The sequence below is a fragment of the Octodon degus genome, unplaced genomic scaffold, assembly GCF_000260255.1.
Source record: "Octodon degus isolate 3935 unplaced genomic scaffold, OctDeg1.0 scaffold00005, whole genome shotgun sequence".
Classification (NCBI taxonomy): Eukaryota; Metazoa; Chordata; class Mammalia; order Rodentia; family Octodontidae; genus Octodon; species Octodon degus.
This window is the reverse complement of record NW_004524581.1, coordinates 8,781,386-8,801,104: the sequence shown is the minus strand read 5'-3', so window position 1 is coordinate 8,801,104 and position 19,719 is coordinate 8,781,386. Positions and strand designations below refer to the sequence as shown.

The following is a 19,719-nucleotide window of genomic DNA, read 5'->3' as shown; positions in this document are numbered from 1 at the left end:
CACCCAGAACCCTTGCCAGTCAGTGCAAAAAAAGCAGCGAGCCTTTGCACAGACTCATCTGCGCCTATAGAGTGGCTGCCGGTGCCAGGCATGCTTCATGACTCATGCCCACGGCACACATAGTGAAACTCCATGCCCACAAACCTGGACCCAAGTGGCTTAGTTTTGTTCCATGTGACACCAGCCACAGCTGCCTGAATCCATTGGGTCTTTTATTTATTTATTTTTTTTCCATTTTTTTCCCATTGGGTCTTTTGGCCAACCAAAGTTACTCTTTGTAAGCCATGAAATCCAATACAGAAGAACTTTGCTAGTAGATGTTAGACATTAAATTGTCAGCATCCCCAACCCAGAGGACAGAGGTGCTGAAACCGGACACAGAAAACCTCACAGGCCCAGGTCCACTGAAAGCTAAATCCACTGTGGCTCCTGCCCTCAGGTTCCCACGAGACCCCACGAGACCCCACACGTCCCCTTGGTCCTTGCATCCTTCCACAGCAAACCTTTCCTTAGTTGGGCACTAGATGGTTTTTCTCTTCCCAGCAAAGAGCTAGAGGCAAACCCTCGGAAGGCCCAGAGCGCACGGTTCAAGCTTTCACAGGCAAGCACACCACTGTAAACCTCGCCCTCACATTGGGTTCAGTGGTGGAAGACCTGAGATCCTGGATTTCTAGATAAGACCCCGGGTAGCCAACATCTACACTGTGTTAAATATAATTTTTATTCATTTTAATGAGAAAAGAGACAAAATAGCAATGAAACAGTTTCAAAACAGGTTAGTAGGACATTTACAATAATTAATACATCGCATATTGTTGTCTTCGTAGTATTCAGAGGACAAGATGTAGACATGATATCTTGTCTAAACAATATTAGTACAAACTTTTATTCTCAGTGAACTAAGAGAAAGTAGCTGTATATCTATCCTAACTCTCATGTATACATCTATATTTTTTTCTTCTTCCTCCCCCCTTTCTTTTTCCACAACAAAACTGTACTTTATTTACACTTTTGTGAAGTTAGTAACGCATGACACTAGGTTGCTTAGCAACTGACAGCAAACCTTAACCAGACAGGATGTTCATCTCAGGAATGAGGTAGCTTGTTTGCTTTAGGCGCTGGGTCAAGTCTCACCTACATATATCTGATCGATTTCCTAGCTTCGTGGCTCCCAGCATATCCCCCTTTTTCATTTTGATTTTTCAGAGATGGGTGTTCCATTGCAGTTAGAGAAGCTGTATTTGGAGAAGTCTTTAAAGGACCTTTTCTTACTCGAAACCAATCTAGAGATTGTAGGTACTTGAATTCAGCAAAATAACCCAATATAGTCTAGTAGTCCAAATAGTAGTGGGTTATCGGCAGAACTAGCAATTGTCAGAAGTTGCTGACTTGAGCCTTTTACAGCTCAGAATATTAACATGGCTGTACTTTTTGTACCTTGTGGTTATACTTTTCTGCTGGATGGTTAAGACCAAGTTAAAGCAAGATCTATATGACTAAAAATGTAACTTTTGTATTTAACAAGGTCAGTCAAATCCCCTACACTTATAAATCAAATCTCATTTATAGACTCATCCGGCTCCATCTGTGGTGTCTGTGGAGACCTCTGGAATTTGTGGGATTATTTGGAGCTCTTCTCTCCCCCAGGTCAGTCCTAAAATGAGCCTGGTGGAGCCCTTCATTTTTTGGGGCAAAGAATTTAAGAAACCAATCCCATTGTTACCCAGAGAGCGATGTTCTCAAGGATGCTGTCTTGGCGGGGACATCAGCAGACCACACGATCCCTGCACAGGTGTCCCCGAGCACCTGCTCAGTACCCAGTCACATGCCAGGAGCTAGGCATGCCGAGAAAAAAGGCCGTGGGAGCGCTGGTAAGCGCAGCGGAAGACAGGGTGGAAAGAAGTGGCTTCAATTAAGTAGGGCAGGGGCTGTGATGGTTGGAACAAGTAGGGGGAGGCTGCCCCGCAGCGGAGAACAAACCCGGGGCAGATGAGACCATGAGCGTAGGACAGAGAGAGGCTGTGGGTCTGTAGCAGAAATCGGGGTGCAAGGCAGTTCTGGGTAAATGCGGGGGGATTTGGGAAGACCCATCCTGCGCCCAGGAGTTGGCCTTTATCTGGAAGGCAAGACAGAGCCACAGACAGATACAAAGCAAGGGAGAGCCACAGCTGACTGCGGCTTTGGAAAGAGGGCCTGCCACACCAGCCCCGGGGAGACAGAGGGTTCAACACCTGCCCGCGGCAGGGCACGTCCTCCCTCTGTCCCCACGCTGTGCCCTAATCACTGCTCAAACACCCTGCTCCACAGTGTCACCACAGGGGACTCGAGATGCCATGTCATGGAAGGTACACCAGAGACCCCTTCTGTGAGGTGGCTCTGACCCCAGCAGCAGTAACTGCTGCCCCCTAGGGGAGGGAGGCCTGACCAGACCCAGGTCCAGGCGAGGGTGGTGGCACCCTCAGGGTCTTTACTTGTGACTATTAGAAAAAGAGGGGCTGGGGAGATTTCTGCAGTCTAAGAGCCTGCCTGGCAAGCACTAGGACTCGAGTTCAATCTCTGGTACTGCATGCCGTGCCAGCAGTGAAAGCAGGTGTAGAGGTGCCTGCCTGTAATCCCAGCGCTAGTGAGGCTGAGACAGGAGGAACACTGCAAGTGTGAACTATGTAGTGAGATCCTTGTACCCAATAAATAAAATGAAAAGCAAAGCAAAGCAGCCTCCCAGGAGGGGGAGATTTCTTCTGACAACACATCTGCCGCTATGACCCTCAGAACTGGAGTCCCTTCGCCTAGGCACTCCACACCTGTGCCCCTCCCCAGGGGCTGCTTTTGCAAAGGCCAGTGGGACCAGTTTTCCAGAGGTTTAGAGTCAGCTGGGGAAGAGGCCTAAGACTCGTGCATCTAGGAATCGCTCCAGCTGACTCCGAGTCTGTGCCCAGGCCAGCTTGAAGCCTGCCTCCTAGCAGACCCCTGAGCCAGTCAGCAGGCCCTGGAGGACTACCTCAGGCCTCCCTTCGTGCAGGCCCAGGAGACCTGCAGCAGAGGCCGAGAAGAGGGCCAGTGGCAATTGGGCCACAGATACGAAATGACCTTCACCAGCCTTGCCAGAGGAAAGGACACAGACACCAAGAGAACACTGTGCAGCTTTTGGTCCTCAGCTGCTCCCTGACCAAGAGCCTTCCCCAGGCAGGCTTGGGTGAGAGGAGGAGCTGCCAGAGAGCTGGCAAACCCAGGAGGATTTCATGGGAAACGGCTTCTGCTTCTGAAATGGAAGCAGTGGGGATTAGGAGAGGCTTGTTTGCTTGGTTTGGTTAGCAGCCATGAAACTATGCCATCAGCTCCCAGGAGCTACAGAGGATGGCAGATAGCATCTGAGAGATTTTGAAGGACTCCATGCTGCCCCATAAGATCCCAAAGAAGGGGGTCAAAAAGCCACACTCAAAAATCCTCCACTTCTGAAACCGAGAGCCCATGGGAGAAGCAAACCCAGGAGGGCTTCCCCTGACCTCCCCTCTCCCACCCTTCACCAGCCCTATGACAGTGAGCACACAGGCTTTCACCCCCTTCCTGAAATGTCACTATCAGAGGAAGATTAACTCAGGGGACTGCAAATCAAGGGCCACACCCAGAGCCCAGAGGAACTTTGCCCCGGCACAGCAGCCCTAAACCTCATATCCGGCAGTTCTGGAATTGCCTCCACCTCCCTGTGCCCCTGAGGAGGGCATTTAGGTCAACCAGCCTGTCCCTCTTTGAGTTTCATACTGGGTATGGTTCCTGTGCACACCTGCGTGTTAATATACGTGTGTGCTTTTTCTCCTGTGGATCTGTCCATTGCCAGTTAGGTAAACAGATTTAAAGACTGGAGCCTCAGAGAGAGGGGGAGAAGCTCTCTTGGTCCCCATCAACACCCCACAAATTGGTGGTCAGCTCATTTGCCAGTGAGGACAGGAGCACAGTGGTCCTGGGATCTCCCAAGGGCACCTGGGAGATCTTTAGGGACTCTGGTCCTGGGGGCTTCCCTGACACAGACTGTTTGGCGAGAAGGTCTGTAAAAGGAAGCATGTGTCTCCGAGCCAGAGGGAAGGGGGTTTCTAGAGATCGCTCTCATTTCCCTCCGAAGCAGCCCCAAAGCCTCGGAACTGTACAAGGTCACCACCACGTTCTGCGGCCACACCCTGTCAGTGCTGGAGGAGGCTGCCAGGACTTAGCCCCAGCACTCCTCACCCCTGCTACACACCCCGTGACTCAGGTGCTTGTGCCAAGTGTCCTTGCATGGCCTAGGGAGGACAGCAGTGCCCTTGCACTCCATCCACATTGTCAGAGGCAGGGAGCGCTGTCTTTCTCTTAACCTTATGCTCCTCCAGGTGGTGCCCTGCCCACCCAAGCACCCACCCCCCAGCCAGTAAGCAAAGCCTCTCCCCTCATTGTGGCCCCAGGGCCTGGCAACCAGCAGATCCAGGCTGCTGGACCCGAGCTCTGACCCAGGGGCTGTCCAGAACTGGCTAATCCAATCAGAGAACCCTGAGAGCACCCCCAGCTTCAGTCCTTCAATCCTTGCTCCAACCCCTGAGCATACAGACCCTGAAACTGGGAGAGCCCTCTGCTGCTTGGTGCGCCCATCTGACCTGGCAGTCACAGCCACCTCACAGTGACCTCCCAGTAGAACGTGACACAGGGTCCCGAGATTGCCTGACTCAGTAAATGCCAATTCTTCTCTCTTATAGCTTTTTCCTGAGGCTAGGAATGGAGGATCAGCTAGAAATGCAGATTCCTTCTACAGCACTTGGGCTGCAATGCAAATAATGTCTCCGGCCACCCAAGATGTCTACATCCTAATCCTTGGATCCTGGAATATGTTAAGTCACATGACAAAGGGATTAAGGTTGAAGCTTGCAAATAAAATCAAAATTTCTTATCAGCTGACCCTGAGGTAGAGATTATCTGGATTTGAAGGAAGCGGGCCTAATGTGGAGGGGGGAGACACAGAAGAGTGGGTCAAAGTATGTGGGCTGCCCAGAGAAGCTAGAAAAAGCTAGGAAAGTCTTCCCCAGAACTCTAGAAGGAAGACAGCCCTGCTGACACCTGGACTTTAGCCCAGTCAGACCCACTCAAATTTCTGACCACAGTAAGAGAATATACCATGTCACATTGGTCCACTACACTGTGGTAATGTATTAGCAGTCTCCAGGAAAGAGATATTCTGAATCTTAGGCACAGGCAAATATGGAACTTGGTCCTGATGTGGAGCCTGAGCCTGAGATAGAAGATTAAGGTATAGCAAACACCACAGCAGTCTGACCTACTAATCCCAGATGCATGTGCAGAACAGGTCCTAAATCCATGCACACTTCTCATGAGAACTTGGAGCAGGTTCTCAATAGGATGGCCTACACCTGGCGTTAGCCTGAGGCGTGGGATCCCAGCGCCCCCTCTCAGGACCCTGATGCTGAAATTCTCTCAGGTTTCAAGGCTTGAATGGTATAAAATAAAGTCCGTTGTAAGAATCCTGTTCTCCTAACGTTCCATGGCCACACTCACTGATCGTCACAGAGGCAGCTCTCTACCCTCTATTGCTCTTTACTTGGCCCCAGCTCACTCTACAGGGTCAGCTTCTCTCCCACTCTTCACTTTTATTTTCTTGAATAAACATTGCCCTTGCCTGTTGCTTGTTTCATTCTGTTCTTTGAAGTGAGGAAAACCTGGAATCCAACTCCAGAAGGCAAGACAAGCAACCCTGAATCCATGTTTAGTTGACTAGCCACTTTTTAGAAACAAGCTATCTAGTACCAGGCCCATGAGTCAGTTCCAGCTGACTACTTTGGGGTTCCCAGCCTCACCCCAAGGACAAAAATAGCAATAGAAAAGCCCATAGGCCAGCACTCTCACTTTGCAGATGGAGAAACCAAAGCTAAGCCCTTGCTTGAGGTCACTACGGAGGGACGAATCGGGATCTGGAACTCAGAGTTCTTGAATTTTCACTCTGTATTTTCCACAACATCCTGCTTCCTTTCATTACTTTACCTCCTCTGTCCTGGAGTCTAGACACCCAGGAGTGGATGCCACTTGCTGTCTGTTCAACATGTGCTCCAGGGCCTGGTGTGTAATGAGTGCTCTAAAAGTGGTGAATAAGAACCTGGCCTCCAGAGGCTGCTGGTCCAGGGAAGACTCACCTCTCCGAGATGGCAAGGGCTCTGAGAAGCACCTGAGCTGCTAAGGGCTGCTTTCCAGGGGGACACAGTCAGTGACCGGCTGAGCTCAGAAAGCTAAGGCTATACTCACTGGGTCAAGTGATGGGAAGCTACCGCCAAAGGAAACAGAATAAACAGGCCAAGATAGGCAGGGAGGAAGCAAGGTGTCTCAGCCTTTGGAACTAGAAGTGGAAATGGCCAGGAGAGCAGAAGGGGAGTGTGCAGGGAGAAGCTGGGTACAGGGGCCAACCACAGGCACCCACCAGCCCAGGGAAGCTGGCGGTGGGTCCCAGCATCCTCAGCCCCACTCACCTGAGCCATCCGGAATGGCCCTGACGAAGGTGGGCAGCATCTTCACAGAGGCTGTGGGGTTGGTGTCCTTCCCCAGCCCCTTCTCCATCTCGGCCTGGAACCGTGCTGTGATATCCAGAAGGGTCTCATCTGAGAGCCGCATATGGTATAGGAACCTGTCCACCTGGAAGGACACCTGGGCGTCAGAGGTGGCAGCGGGGGGTGCTTGGGGATAGTTTTATGTTGTGGCTTCCTAATGACTCCTTATCTGACTCCTCAGCAAGAAAGACAAAGAAGAGAGTTGGCAGACCAAGGCACACGGAAAGGCTGAGGAGGTGCAGACGATTCCTCTGAAAGACAATCTTTTAGGGCTGGAGAGATGGCTCAGTGGTCTAAAGCACCTACTTGAAACAAGCTTGGCAAAGCACAAGGACTGCGGTTCAATCCTCCAGCACCACATGCCAGCCAGCCCCGCCCCCTGGTGGGCTGAGCTGGCCACACACACACACACAATAAATAAATGTAATAAATAAAAAATAAATAAATAAATAAAGACAATCTTTTAGCAAGAAGCGATCCCTGTTATACTGTTGGAACAACAGAGGGTGGGAGCAGGGCTTATTAGGAAGAGTTCAGGGCTTCTCTCCTGGTTCAGGCCCTCGCTGGTGGAAAAAACAAGCTATAACTTGAATTTTTTTCAGTTCTTAAACATGAAAGCCTTCCTTGGTCCAATGATGGCAACAGAGGCATCCAAAACTATTTCTCTTTGTTATTGGTTACTAGAAAGCTCAGGACTAAATTCAGTTCCCAGTTGAAATCTTTAAAATCTAGTCCTTTAAATTTGCATTTTACTTTAACTGAGTTTGCTCTAATTAAGATGAGGTTTAAGTTTTCAAGTCATCTCAAAGTGCTCTTGGAAATAAGATGCTATCCCAGTGTTAGGGCCTGTATGTAGATGTGCCCCCAAAGCCTCATGCACTCATAGGTAGGGCTTCTGGGCATGACTAGACCATGGGCGTGTGATACTGGATTAGTCTGTTGATTGGTTTAGTATAGTTCTAGGTGTGGGAGATGAGTTTACTGAGGAAGGAAGACCTGCCCAAAGTTCTGAATGTGGGTAGCAGGAACCAATAGCCTTGCAGCCTGCATGTAATAATAAGAGAAAAGGAAGTTGCGCTACTTCCTGTGTGCCCTGCCCTGAACTGTTTTTCTACTGCGATGCCCCTCTGCTATGCCTCCCTGTCTGGGAGCCAGGTAACTATTCACTAAAACCTCTGCAAACCGTGAGCCAAAATAAACCTCTTCTCCTTTAACAAGTGGGTGTCAGGTATTTTGTCTCAGCAACAAGAAAGTAATTACGACATCCAATAATCGGGAAATCGAGGCTAAGGACCACTGCCACGAGAAAAGGAAATTAGAAAAATCACTGTAGTGTGCTCAGTCTACCAAACGGTAACAGCTCATCAAGAAAGGCAGCAAAGCTTCCTCCCCCATACTAAGGCTCATCAGTTGCTGGTGCCAGATTCTAGAGGCTCACTGCGGTGGGCTCTCAAAGGGGCAAAGGAGAGACACTGGCATATTTATCAACCCTGTGATGTTCTCTGAGAACCTCTCCACCCAGCCAAGTCTAAGAAGGCTGGGTCCCAGGCACATTCCTGTAGGGAGGACACTGTTACCTAAGTCCATAGCCCTTCCTGGTCCTCGTCTTGGTCTGGGAAATTTATATTTGTAATCCCATTGATAAATTGTTGGATTCCCATCAAGTTAATTCCAATCTACCACACCCAGTGCAATACATGGTGAGAATAAAGACACTAAGGCATATTTGTAGTTATGGGGAGCCAAAGGGTGCTAAGTCCAGCCATGATGATGGCTGTCTGGAACAAAGGACTCAACCCAGGGCTGAAGCTGCATTTTATTCATTCATGAAGAAAGGTGTGGCTGGAAGATGAATGACTGTGAGAATGGCAGGAAATAGGTGAGTGTCATGAGCTGGGCTAGGTAGGAGGCCTGCATTCACCTCTGCAATATACAGAGAGGATATGCAGAAAGGGTAATTTGCATAACAGTTGAGATAGTATCTAATGTTCTGAGGTGGTGCTTTAGCTCTGATGTGTGTTCTTTCAAGCCCCAGGCAGTCATAGCCTCTATCTTGATCCCAGCTGATAGCGTAGAGCATTGGTTATTCATTTGTCCTTGTTCCAGCTCATGCTAGGGAGCAGGGTTCTGTGGAGACACACCTGCGGTCTTCAGAGACTGCCACCAGCACCTCAGCTGGGCCTACGTGCATTGCTGGAAGCCAGTTGAAAGGATAGGAAAAAAGTCCTAGCCAGCTCTGCATGTATCAGTACATGGAAATAGGGTCAGGCTCAGCCCGAATGGAGACAGCTGCTCCTCTTTCAAGTAGGAGCCCCAGACAGTCCTCCACATAAGTCTAAGCACACTGTCACCCAACAAAGTGCTTTTGTATATGTTAGTTCATCAAATCTCTGGCATATCTGTGAAACAGCTGTATAAGACCCAAGTTATTTTGCTTAATTTAGAGGTGAGGAATACCAGGCTCAGAGACACGGAGTGGCATCAGTGCAGCCATAGTTAAGTGACAGAACTGGTCTTGGTCTCCAGAACTGGCACAGTCTCCAGATACCTTGCTTTCATAGTCTGGTTTTGGCTTGCAGCTCTATGAGGGATCCACATGCCCCTGAGACAAATCATACCAAAATCCGAGAGTTCACAGCACCTTAATCCTAGGACAGGTGGCCAGCAATTAGCTAGGCCTCAAGACAGACCTAATTCAGTGAAATGGCCTGGTGGTTCTGGGAACCTGGTGGCCAGAAAAAGGCCGGAAACCCATTAGAGAATCATTAACAAAGAGGACAATTGAGCCTTCAGCATGTTTGAGAAGCTACCATGTAACCAGGTCAGGCTTCATTAAGAGCTTCCTACTGCCCCTGAGTCTGTTGACGACTAATTGGTTGGTACAGCTATGCACAAATAGAAAACACTGTACAGAAGGGATGTGACTCAAGTGATTGGGGTTAGGAGAGGGTAGGAAGCCCTGCGTGGGAACAGCCCTTGACCTTTTAGCAGCAGGCCAGAGCCCCTCAACTAGTGCCCCTGAACCCACAGTCTTTTTTGCTCAGTCTAAGACAATAAAGGGCTTACTGAGGCAGCTATAGAATGTCATATTTCCACATAAATCATGGTCCCTGAGGGCCTTTTGGGGTCGTTCGTGAGCTACAGTCTAACACCATTATTTAAGCCTTTGCTGCTCTTTCAATAAATTAAAACTAGGGCAGAAAGAATGCCAACTTAGCAGTTTTTTATTTTGTTTTGTGTACTTTGCATAGCATGCTCTCATCACTAGCTAGAAGGCAATAATGAAACATATGTTGGTACCAAAAGAAATCCAAACAGGTGACCCAGGCGTGTTTAACCAGGGACAGTCTCAGGCACTAAAGGAGAGAGTTTATATTATAGGAAAACAGCTTCACTCCTGGAGAGAGTAGCAAAACACATCAGGGACGTCTAAGCAAGAGGGCCAATAAGCACCACAGTTACCTTAGAAAAAGCAAATTCAAAATCCGGAAGTTCACAAGTGTTCAGTCATAGAATGTAGGAGCTGGAAGGGGCCTTCCAGAGCACTTAGTCCAAAGGTCTGACATTAGGAATCGAGAGTCATAAAGTGTTTCAACTATTTGGCCTACTGATTTCACTTCTGTAACTCTGTTCTCAAGAAATAATCTTAATTATGGAGAACAGTAAATATGTACCAATGTTTATCATAGTGATTTTTTTTTTTAACTGTATTTGGCTTTTTTTTGTATGGGGGAATCAAACTCAGGACCTTGCACTTGCCAGGCTGGTGCTTACGCTGCTGAGCTATCTCCCCAACCCAAGGATGACTGAATATCCTAGAGGGGACAGTTAAATAAATTATGACTATAGTAATTAACCACTAAGAAGAATGTATGCAATGTGTTAGTTATTGAAACTGTCCTAGCGATTTGATTTGAAACTGTCTCATTGCTATCTGTTTATCAATAAAATTATGAAAAAATAAATAAATAAATTATGACATGTCCACCTAACTGAATACTCAGAAGATATTAAAAGATAAGCATGACGATAAAGGAAAAATGTCCATAAGTGGTTACAGTATAATAATACACAGTATAATAATACAGTATAATAATAAAGGGAGGCAAGATGCAGAACTATATATGCAGCCCATTATTAATATAGCCATAAAAACAAACACTGTGGAAAAAGACTACGAAGATATCCATATGGTTAACATATGTTCATGGTTAGAGGTAAATTAAACATGAAATGAAGGGTAGCATTTCCTTGTTTTCATAATGTTCACTTATTGACTCACTAAACTGTAAAAAATACACATTGAAAACTTAACTAGTCCTGTTGTTATGGCCAAGCAAGGTGCAGGTCAGTGACCAGGCCTGGCCAGTGTTATCAATAGGTCAAATAACATCAATACATTGGACTGGAAAAGAAGCTGTCAGAGTGCTTTCTCTTTTCTTCTTTTATTTTTGCTTTATTTTTGTCTTAAAATAGAAGATTGTAAAAACCTGTTTCAGGATTGGAACAGCATCCCTCACAGATAAAGATGGTCCAGGGGCATGAAGAATGCCAAGTAAGGCGGGTACTGGCTGCCCAGCTACAGGTGGGAACTCACTGTGCCTTTTTTTTTTTTTTTTTTAATGTCTTTGAGACAGGGTCTCACTATGCAGTTCAGGCTGGCCTTGAGCTCACTTTGTAGCTCAGGCTGGTCTTGAACTCATATCAGTCTGCCTGCCTCAGCCTCCAAATGCTGGGATTATAGGCATGTGCCACCACTGGCATGCCTGGCCACACTGCGTCTTTTGCCTAGGCAAGTTTTTGCCACAGGAAGGAAAGTTTTCAGATCCTGTGACTCTGTCCAACAACCATAAACCCACAGGACCTGCAGTCTGGCTGAGCCCTCCCTTAGGGCAGCTATGAGGTACCTCCCACAGCCAGGGGAAAGGTCCACTCTGGATATTGACAAAGGCTGACCCTTCTTTCAGAAGGACCTGCAACAAACACGTCAGGGGAGCCTGAGTTTCCACAGGGGCCTCACCTGTGGGGGTGGACAAGCATGTTCCACCTTCCCCTGCGACAGAACAAAAGGTCAACCATCCCAACGGGGCCACGGAAATGAAACAAATGGCTTTGCAGAACCAAGATTTCAAGGTCCCAAAGGCTCCCCTTGGGGGTGGGAGAGACGCTGCACTGTGCAGTTTACATCTCTACAGATGGTGACAAAGCAAACTCTGAAGAGGAGCCGGAGGACTTCTACATTCTTAAGTAGCCGACAGAGAGCTCTGTGAATCTCATCGACAAGGGAAAGTTAAGCAGGTTAAATTGGAACTGATTTATATTTTTATTTATATTTTTAAATTTGCTGCAACCTCTCACCCAACATTCTAATGAAAAGAATGAGTGAGAATTTGTCCCACACGAGGGCTTCCCGGCCAGGCCTCTCCTCACTGTGAAGGTGGAAGGCACTGTGGCAAGTGAAAAGTCTGGAAGAGGCGCCTCCTGGCCTAGGTGTCCTCCTCATTTCACCCGAACAACCTGGGTGACCTCGGCTGAGTCGACGTACCAGGAAGACTTCTGTTATCTATAGGCCCAGAGGTGCCAGAGCCCGGGGCCCTGCTGCCAACAGCCAGGGAGCGAGACAGGCAGCCAGGCGGGGTGCACCGCAGCTCCGGGAGAGAATCCTACTTACCCCACCTTAGAGTGGATTTTGTAGACTAATTCCTGGGGCCAAGTGACAAAATGATGCACATCACTATTTGTCATTGGCAAATACCTCAGAACAATAATAACTGTTCCAATTTCACACATTACAATGACAACTCAGCCAGACACAGTGGCTCATGGTGACAGTCCCAGCTAGCAAGAGCCTGAAGCGGGATGATCGCTTGAGCACAGAAGGTTAAGACCAGCCTGAACAGCCTAGTGAGACCCCACCAGAAAAAAAATAAAGAAAGAAAACTTGTTTCCCTTTGGGTACCTGTATTTTATATTTACAAATACATGAATAATCAGATCTACTCCAGAAGTTCTTAAAACTTCTTTACAAATGACTGCCCCAGCCCCAGCATCCCTGAATAGAGGACCTACCTCTTTGGGTTTTCTAAAGATTCTCCTCACCCCTGCTTGGGAATATCTGTGGGGAAGTTTTGAGTAGAATTCTGGGTTCAGGACACAATGCAACAGCCAGGAGTTTAGGAGATTGACTTTCTTTTCTCCTCCAAGTTCTGGCTTTTCAGGTAGGATCTTGCTATGTTCCCCGGGCTGGGCTTATTCCTGTGTTCCTGCTGCTTCAGCCTTCTGAGTAGCTGGAATTACAGGCATGTGCTTCCATACCCAATTCCCCTCTGGGCTCCTGATATCTTTTCTAATACATTCTCTAAATCCTTTTTTAAAAAAATCAAACTCAGGGCCTAGTGTGTGCCAGGCAGGTGCTGTGCCCCTAAGCCACACCCCAGCTCTTTATCCATTTGAATTAGGCAATCAGTTCTGTCAGTGAAGAAGGAGCTCCGGGAATCCTTACCTTCTTGATCTGGTCCTCCTTCAGCTTGGTGAAGTAAAACGCCACCAGGTGTACCGCAAACATGATCACCAAGGTGGGTTTCTCCTGAGACCACCAGCGATTTCTGTTCACTGTTTACCGCCTGGTCTCCCAGGCAGTGCTGAACACTTCCAGTTCAGCCCAGGAGCCAGGTGCTTTCGACTAAATACCTCCAGCCGGCCTCGCTGAATGATTAAACTTTGCCCTGTCTCTGGTCCCTCCCTCGCCACATACTTAATTGTCTAATAGGAGGCTCTGAAGGCCAGTGGAGGGAAGGCTAGAACTGATGGGTTGTTTGACTGAGAATCAGGCGGCCCAAAATCTTGTTGCTAAGCAATGCTCTCGGGCCAGTGCTCCACCAAGCCCACTCAGCCAAAGAAAATCTGAGAAGTTGGGCACTAAACAAAGCCAACTTTCATCCAACGGAGCTGCAATTTTCTAGTCCCCAGGTTTCCTCTTCTATTCCTTTTTCCTCTACCCAGTGATAGAATTCCCTGAATTCCTGGTCCTCTGAAGCACTGTCTTACTAAAAACTAACCAGTGCCCTGCTCTGGGAGATTCCAAGAAGGTGGGGGAAATTCCTTCATCTGTCACACACCAAATCTCTTAGCTAACAGCCCATGGTTAATGGAAAACAATCAATACAGGTTTATCTATTCACAATGTTAAGCCATACAATCTCATAGCTAATAACCCAGAAAAAAATATGCATAAGAAAGAATGAACTAGGGCTAAGGAGACAGCTCAGTAGAATAAGCGCTTGCCTAGCAAGCACAAGGTCTTGAGTTCAATCCCCAGTACTGAAAAAAAAAAAAGTAGAATACACTCTTCCTTTGTTTAGCGGGGGAACTACCTGCTCGGGGGTCCTCTCCTATCCCTCTCTCAGGACAGGAGCTTTCTTTATTTCAATAAATATATTCTGCTCCTAAAAAAAAAAAAAAGAAAGAAAAAAAGAAAGAATGAACTGACATCCTTACAATGCCCTGAACAACTGGCGCTGGAAAGAAAAACTGAAGTCAGAGATGGAAAAGATTTTATGCCACTGAGATTTAGTTTACTTGCTTACCTTGCTCATCATACCTGGTGGAAGAAGGACCCAAAGAGTCAGTGTCAGGAACAATAACCTGTGTGCTTGTGCTCTTCCCAGGGCCACTGAATGGCTAGTGAAATCAGTGACACGTGTCAGTAGGGGCTAGCACAGAGGGTGCTGCCCAGTCCCATTTCATTGGTGAGACAACTGAGGACCAGAATGGTTAAGGGACTTACTCAAAATCACAAAGCTGGCCAATAGTTCAGCCAGGAAGTAATCCCAGACACTCAGCCGATAACCATCAGTAGCACTCTGTTGGGTCATTGCTAAGAATTTCAACTACTTGGAAAACTAAATAGAGCTATCGCTTCAATCGTCTTCCCAAGTGGAGGACAAAGGTAAATAAAAAATGCCCAATTCTGATGTACCAAAGACATACTAATTAAATGCTCTGTAAAATTAATAGCTGTCCAGATATTAACAAAGATCTGCTGGGAACTCAGTGTTTCTCGCTATGTGGCACCTGCTCTTTACTCCACAGGGACTCTGGGTGACACCTGTTGTTCTGTTCCGCCAACAGTCATATCTTTGTCTTCTTTTCTACTGCACAATCTCATTATACCAAACAATGACTGAAACAGTCCTGGGAGGGGACCTTTGGCAGCTGCTTCTGTAGAAGCCAGCAAATTTCCAAGCAGTTCTCTGCTGATCTGTCCTGTGGCTGAGCCGCTGGGCATCTGACTTTGGCTCACAACGTAGGGGTGCTTGTTTAAGACTCAAACCTATGACCTCTTGCTGTAGAGCCCAATGCGTAAACCACTACGCTATCTCACCAGCTGGGATGCTTGTTTAAAATTACTCTGAACACTTCTTAGATTGACATAATAGTCCCCTGGATTGAGAACCCCTACCCTTTCCATCTGCTACCCTTCAAGCTATGACTTTTAACTCCTTTACTTAATCCACAAGCAAAGGTGAATTCTCAAAATCCTTCAGTTCCTCAATCCCAGTAGAATTGTTGTTCAGAATTAGATCTCTATGCTTTCACCAGCACTGGTCAAGGATGCACTCTGGGGCAGGTCACCTGCTCATGAATGCTAACGGTACTTGTCATAATTCTCCCACTAAAAAACAAACTGCAATGCTTGTGGCACCAGCTGCCACTGGTATGTCACACTCAGAGATAAGAAGTAACAATGGTCAGGGGGCAAAGGAAATGGATAAAGGCTCCGCCTGTGTGAGTCACACAGGCAGCCTTGGAATTTTAATCAAGCAAATGACACCTGAGGATTCTCCTGCATTACACCATTTTTAGTCTAAGCACATTAACATCTACATTCCGCTCTGAGTCAGCTGACTACACCAGGAAGTTTAATGATTATTAAAGATCATGTGCATTTAGAGTCATCTAGCCTCAGCCTCCTCAATTTATAGAATCAAGACAACATAATTAGGTTATTTTACCATTGATTCTTCATCTGATTTTTCCAATCTGACCCTTTGAATGTTTCATCCTTACGAAAGCTCTGTGTAGCCCCCTCCCACGTCCATCAGAGTCTGATCATATGAAGGAAGCAGAGGCCCAAAGTTCTCCACCCTGAGCCTCTCCAACTTTCTCCATTTTCTGTCCTACAAAACACACTAAGAATAACATCTTTCATCTGTTTTTACCAGGGCCAGTCAGTCATGTCCTGAGCAGGGCTCATGCCCAGATTGCCCTCAGTCCCAGTGAGCAGGAAGTGCAGGTATGTACAAATGGGAGCCGGGGGTGGAAGCTCAGGAGCTTGGGGGTAAAGCAGACATATCACAGCCACTGACTGGCTCCCTGAGGAGCCTGCACTGTGACTTTTGTAGCATGGTTAGTACCCACGTCTGAAGTCCAAAAGATGACACTAGAAGCCAACGTGGTAATTCTTTTTTTTTTTTTTTTTTTTTTTTTTGCGGAACTGGGGATTGAACTCAGGCCCTTGCGCTTGCCAGGGAAGCGCTTATTCCACTGAGCCATCTCCCCGGCCCCTAACGTGGTAATTCTGAGGACTAATTGCATGGGCACTTTTGCCAAGTGGTCCCCCTAGAGAATGAGTATGCTGTGGGAAGTGGAGCAAGACTTAGCTCTGGTTGTCACTGGGCATCTAAGAACGACTGGTGGCGAAGCCAGCATATTAACGGTCCTCAGCTTGGAACAGCAATGCAACCACGCTTCGCTGAAAGCAGGATCAGGAGACTTCCAGAGGTCAGTGCTTCCTGTATTTAAGATGTGGTTGAGAAGCCAGCCAGTGTGCCCAGGGCATCAGGATGCCTTCCAGGCAGGTGAGGGCAGAGTTTGGAGGCAGTGGCACTGGGGGCTATGTCCGCAGACAGTGTTGGCCACCAGTAGGAGATGCCAGCCTGGCTGTTGTTGATGCATCAAAAAGCATGCAGATCTCAACTCTGAACAGCGAGCTTGCTGCTCCTGAGTACACTGTTCCTCTTCAAGAAGAGCGTCACAGCTTCTGGCCTTGATTGCTCCCCAGGGTTAACTCCCCCTTAGAAGAACAAAGTGCAGCATGTTGCCGACATCCACGTAATCTTCAGTGATGGAGAATCAGTGTCTTTTGTAAGCAAAAACTACCCCTCCTCGAAACAGAATGCTATAAACAAAATGATGTGTTTTGTTTCCAAAGATTATCTGTACGCTATAGCAATGCAAAAAATAATCATGTAAATGAACTATTTTGCAGCAAATGTGGGGGGGGTAAGGTTAGGATTGTAATTTGAGTGTTTTCTTTGGGTAAATGCTTTTCTACGAACACCACCAGCAGGTATTCTCAGGACAAACGGGAAATGGGTTAACTAGGATGACCACAGTTCTTTGATCTTTTCTCTAAGCTATTCATTCCAAAGCAGAGCATCCAGTGTAGTGTCTGCCCAGGGTGGCTTCCCAGCACAGACAAGAGGGCCATGGCCGGAGCACAGCCTCGGAAACACCACAGCAGGAGAGCCCCGCTCAAGTTCTGCTTGGGGGGTGGATGAGCAGGTTGTTATAATGAGTCCAAACACCAGTGTCCTGATCCAGGCCTTCAGCTACTGTGCAGCGGAGGGAGCTGACTGTGGCTCTGCCACCTGCAGGAGGGGGGGAGCACCAGCCCCCAGGGAACCACCCGCAGCAGCCCAGCAGTAGCGTGCATTCCTGTCTGAATGCAGCTGATGAAAGTGTTTTTTTCAAGGCAGCAGTGCTTTGTGATGATGGTGGGGATGGCTGTTGTTGCTGCTGTCACTGCTGTTTTCTTTTTGTTTTGGTTTATTTCATCCTGATCTTAACCAAAGCTTCTCTTTCAGTAGTTTATTATGGAGAATGACCACACTAATTTAAAGGGAAGGATGGAGGAAGTATTTAAACTGTCTGCCGGAAAGTTAAGTAAAAATCCTGAATGTGAAAACTTAAAGCTCTGCATAGTTGCTCAAAGATGTCCACGTATCCTGTGAGCACTTGGGCTGTGCCTAAGCACACACGTGTTAGGGCTGTCACTGAGAAGGGACATTCAGTGAAAGTGTGTTACCACCTGGTTCACATCTTCTGTTAAGAAGGAAAGCTTGGGCCAGAGAGGTAGCTGAGTGGACTAAGCATCTGCTTAGGCAAGCACAGGCATGGGTTTGATCCACACCACATGCCACGCTGGCCCCGCCCCCGGGTGTGCTGGGCCGGCCACCAGGTCTGGCATGGTGGCACATGCTGTGATCACAGCACTAGGGGGGCTGAACACAGGAGGATCACTATGAGTCCAAGCTGCATAGTGAAACCCTGCACCAAATACATTAAAAGAAAGAAAGGAAGGAAGAAAAAGAAAGAAAAACTTACCTCTGCCGTTGTCTCTATTTGCTGATAGAGCTCTACTTTAATCTACATGACAGTACCAAAAAATTTACTTATTTATTTAGTGAACACTCATAGGGTTTTTCTTAGATGTTTTACAATATGAATTCCCAGGGCAATCTTCATTCTTCCCTTTCACAGAGGTGCAGAGCTCCCTGGTACAGGGTGGACTGGAGAGCAGAGTGTGGCTATCGGGACTGGGGGACCTGCCTCACCACCCCAGAAGGCCTGACGTGGAGGAGGGAAGTTGGGCTGGGGACCTCCCCACGCCTCAGGCAGCGCAGCGCACATCTCCCTGGTCCTGGCTTTCTTTGGGCTCTGCCTTCCCTGAAGGTGAAGGGCCAAGTCCCTTGCTGTAAAGGGCTCGCAGCCAACTCATGGTCCCTTGTGAGACCAGCAAAGGGAAGGCAGTGGCCCCCTGGGCACCATGGAAGCATCTCCTGGAGCTAACCCTTCAGGAGACAAGGGCCGCACCTTAGAATTCCTGTTTTGTCTCATTCTGTTTGATCCCTCAGGATATGAATATGAGTGTAGCCTTTTCAGCCCATTCAGTAAAACGCAACCCTAAACCATTAGAAGGTACCAGTTCCATTTATGGGAATTATAGAACAGTCAAGGATTTTATAAAAATTTTGCTCCTAGCCAGGCATGGTGGTGTACAAACGGTAATAGCAGTGCTTGGAGGCTGGGGCAGGAGGATCTCCACAAGTTTAAGACCAGCCTAAACTACACAGCAAGACCTTGTTTCAAAAACAAAACTTCTGTTCCTATTGCTAAGGAAAATAGGCCTTGAATTTAGCACTATGCTCCTTTTAAGGGTAAGTTTGAAATTCAGTTGTCTCTGACATAAATCAGCCTGACCTGCTTGTATTCCACTTGTTGCAGAAGAACAAAAGTGTATGAGAGCAAAAATCCACGAAAAGAAAATCAATGTAGAGACTCCCAAACCACCAGTAGTTACAGTTACTATGGGGCCTCAATGGGAACAACCACAAATGAAACAGAACGGTAACCTCAGTGAGTTCCAAAAGAATGGTACTGGTCATTTTAACTGAGAGAAGACGAGAGATTCTCATGAAGAAATTGCAACACAATTTTTGATCACAATTATACATTAAAAATCCTTTGTGAAACACATATCAAGAAAGATAAGCCCTATAAGGATATGCAATTCAAACGGCTGCAAAACTCTTAACATTGAAATTACAATCTCAATTATACCAAATAAGCAATTTCTGAAAGCAAATGAGACTTCTGATTAAACATGGCATTAGCCCAAGCAGACCCAGAAATGAAACAGTTATAAGAGATCTCAACATAATGTTGGAAATAGAAAGCTGTCGGAGAAGTGATATTCTGCAGAGGCAACACTGGGGTCTAGGTGTGCACAGGGTGATTCCACAGAGGCAAGCTGATCACATCTGTCAAATTGTAAAAAGGGTTAGAAATTGAAAGTTCAAGGGCCGGCCAAATACCTCAGCAGATTAAAGCACTGCAAGCAGGCACAGGGGCCAGGCGCTCCATCCCCAGGCCTGCCTGCCTGCCCTGCCCCCGGGGCGCACTGAGATGGTAACTGAGACTGGGCATGCTGGTACGTGCCTGTACTCCCAGCTCTTGGGAGGCTGTAAACAGGCAGATCACTTCCAGTCTGATCTAGTAGTAAGACCCTGAACACCCTGTAGACCCTTCCCTAAAAATACAAAGAAAAGAAAAGAAAAAAGAAAAATGAAAGTTCAGCTAC

General features: G+C 47.4%; 1 protein-coding gene across 1 annotated transcript in view; it reads right to left on the bottom strand.

Annotated features, from left to right (window-relative positions):
• Hkdc1 (hexokinase domain containing 1) overlaps positions 1–13,234 on the bottom strand; it is a 49,592-nt gene extending 36,358 nt beyond the window's left edge. The window contains exons 1-2 of the mRNA XM_023723408.1: positions 13,078–13,234; positions 6,498–6,660 (exon numbers count right to left, since the gene is read on the bottom strand). Coding sequence (XP_023579176.1) covers positions 6,498–6,660; positions 13,078–13,140 — 226 coding nt within the window. The 5' untranslated portion in view covers positions 13,141–13,234. The remainder of the gene's footprint in view (positions 1–6,497; positions 6,661–13,077) is intronic.
• Between the last annotated feature and the right edge of the window lie 6,485 nt (positions 13,235–19,719).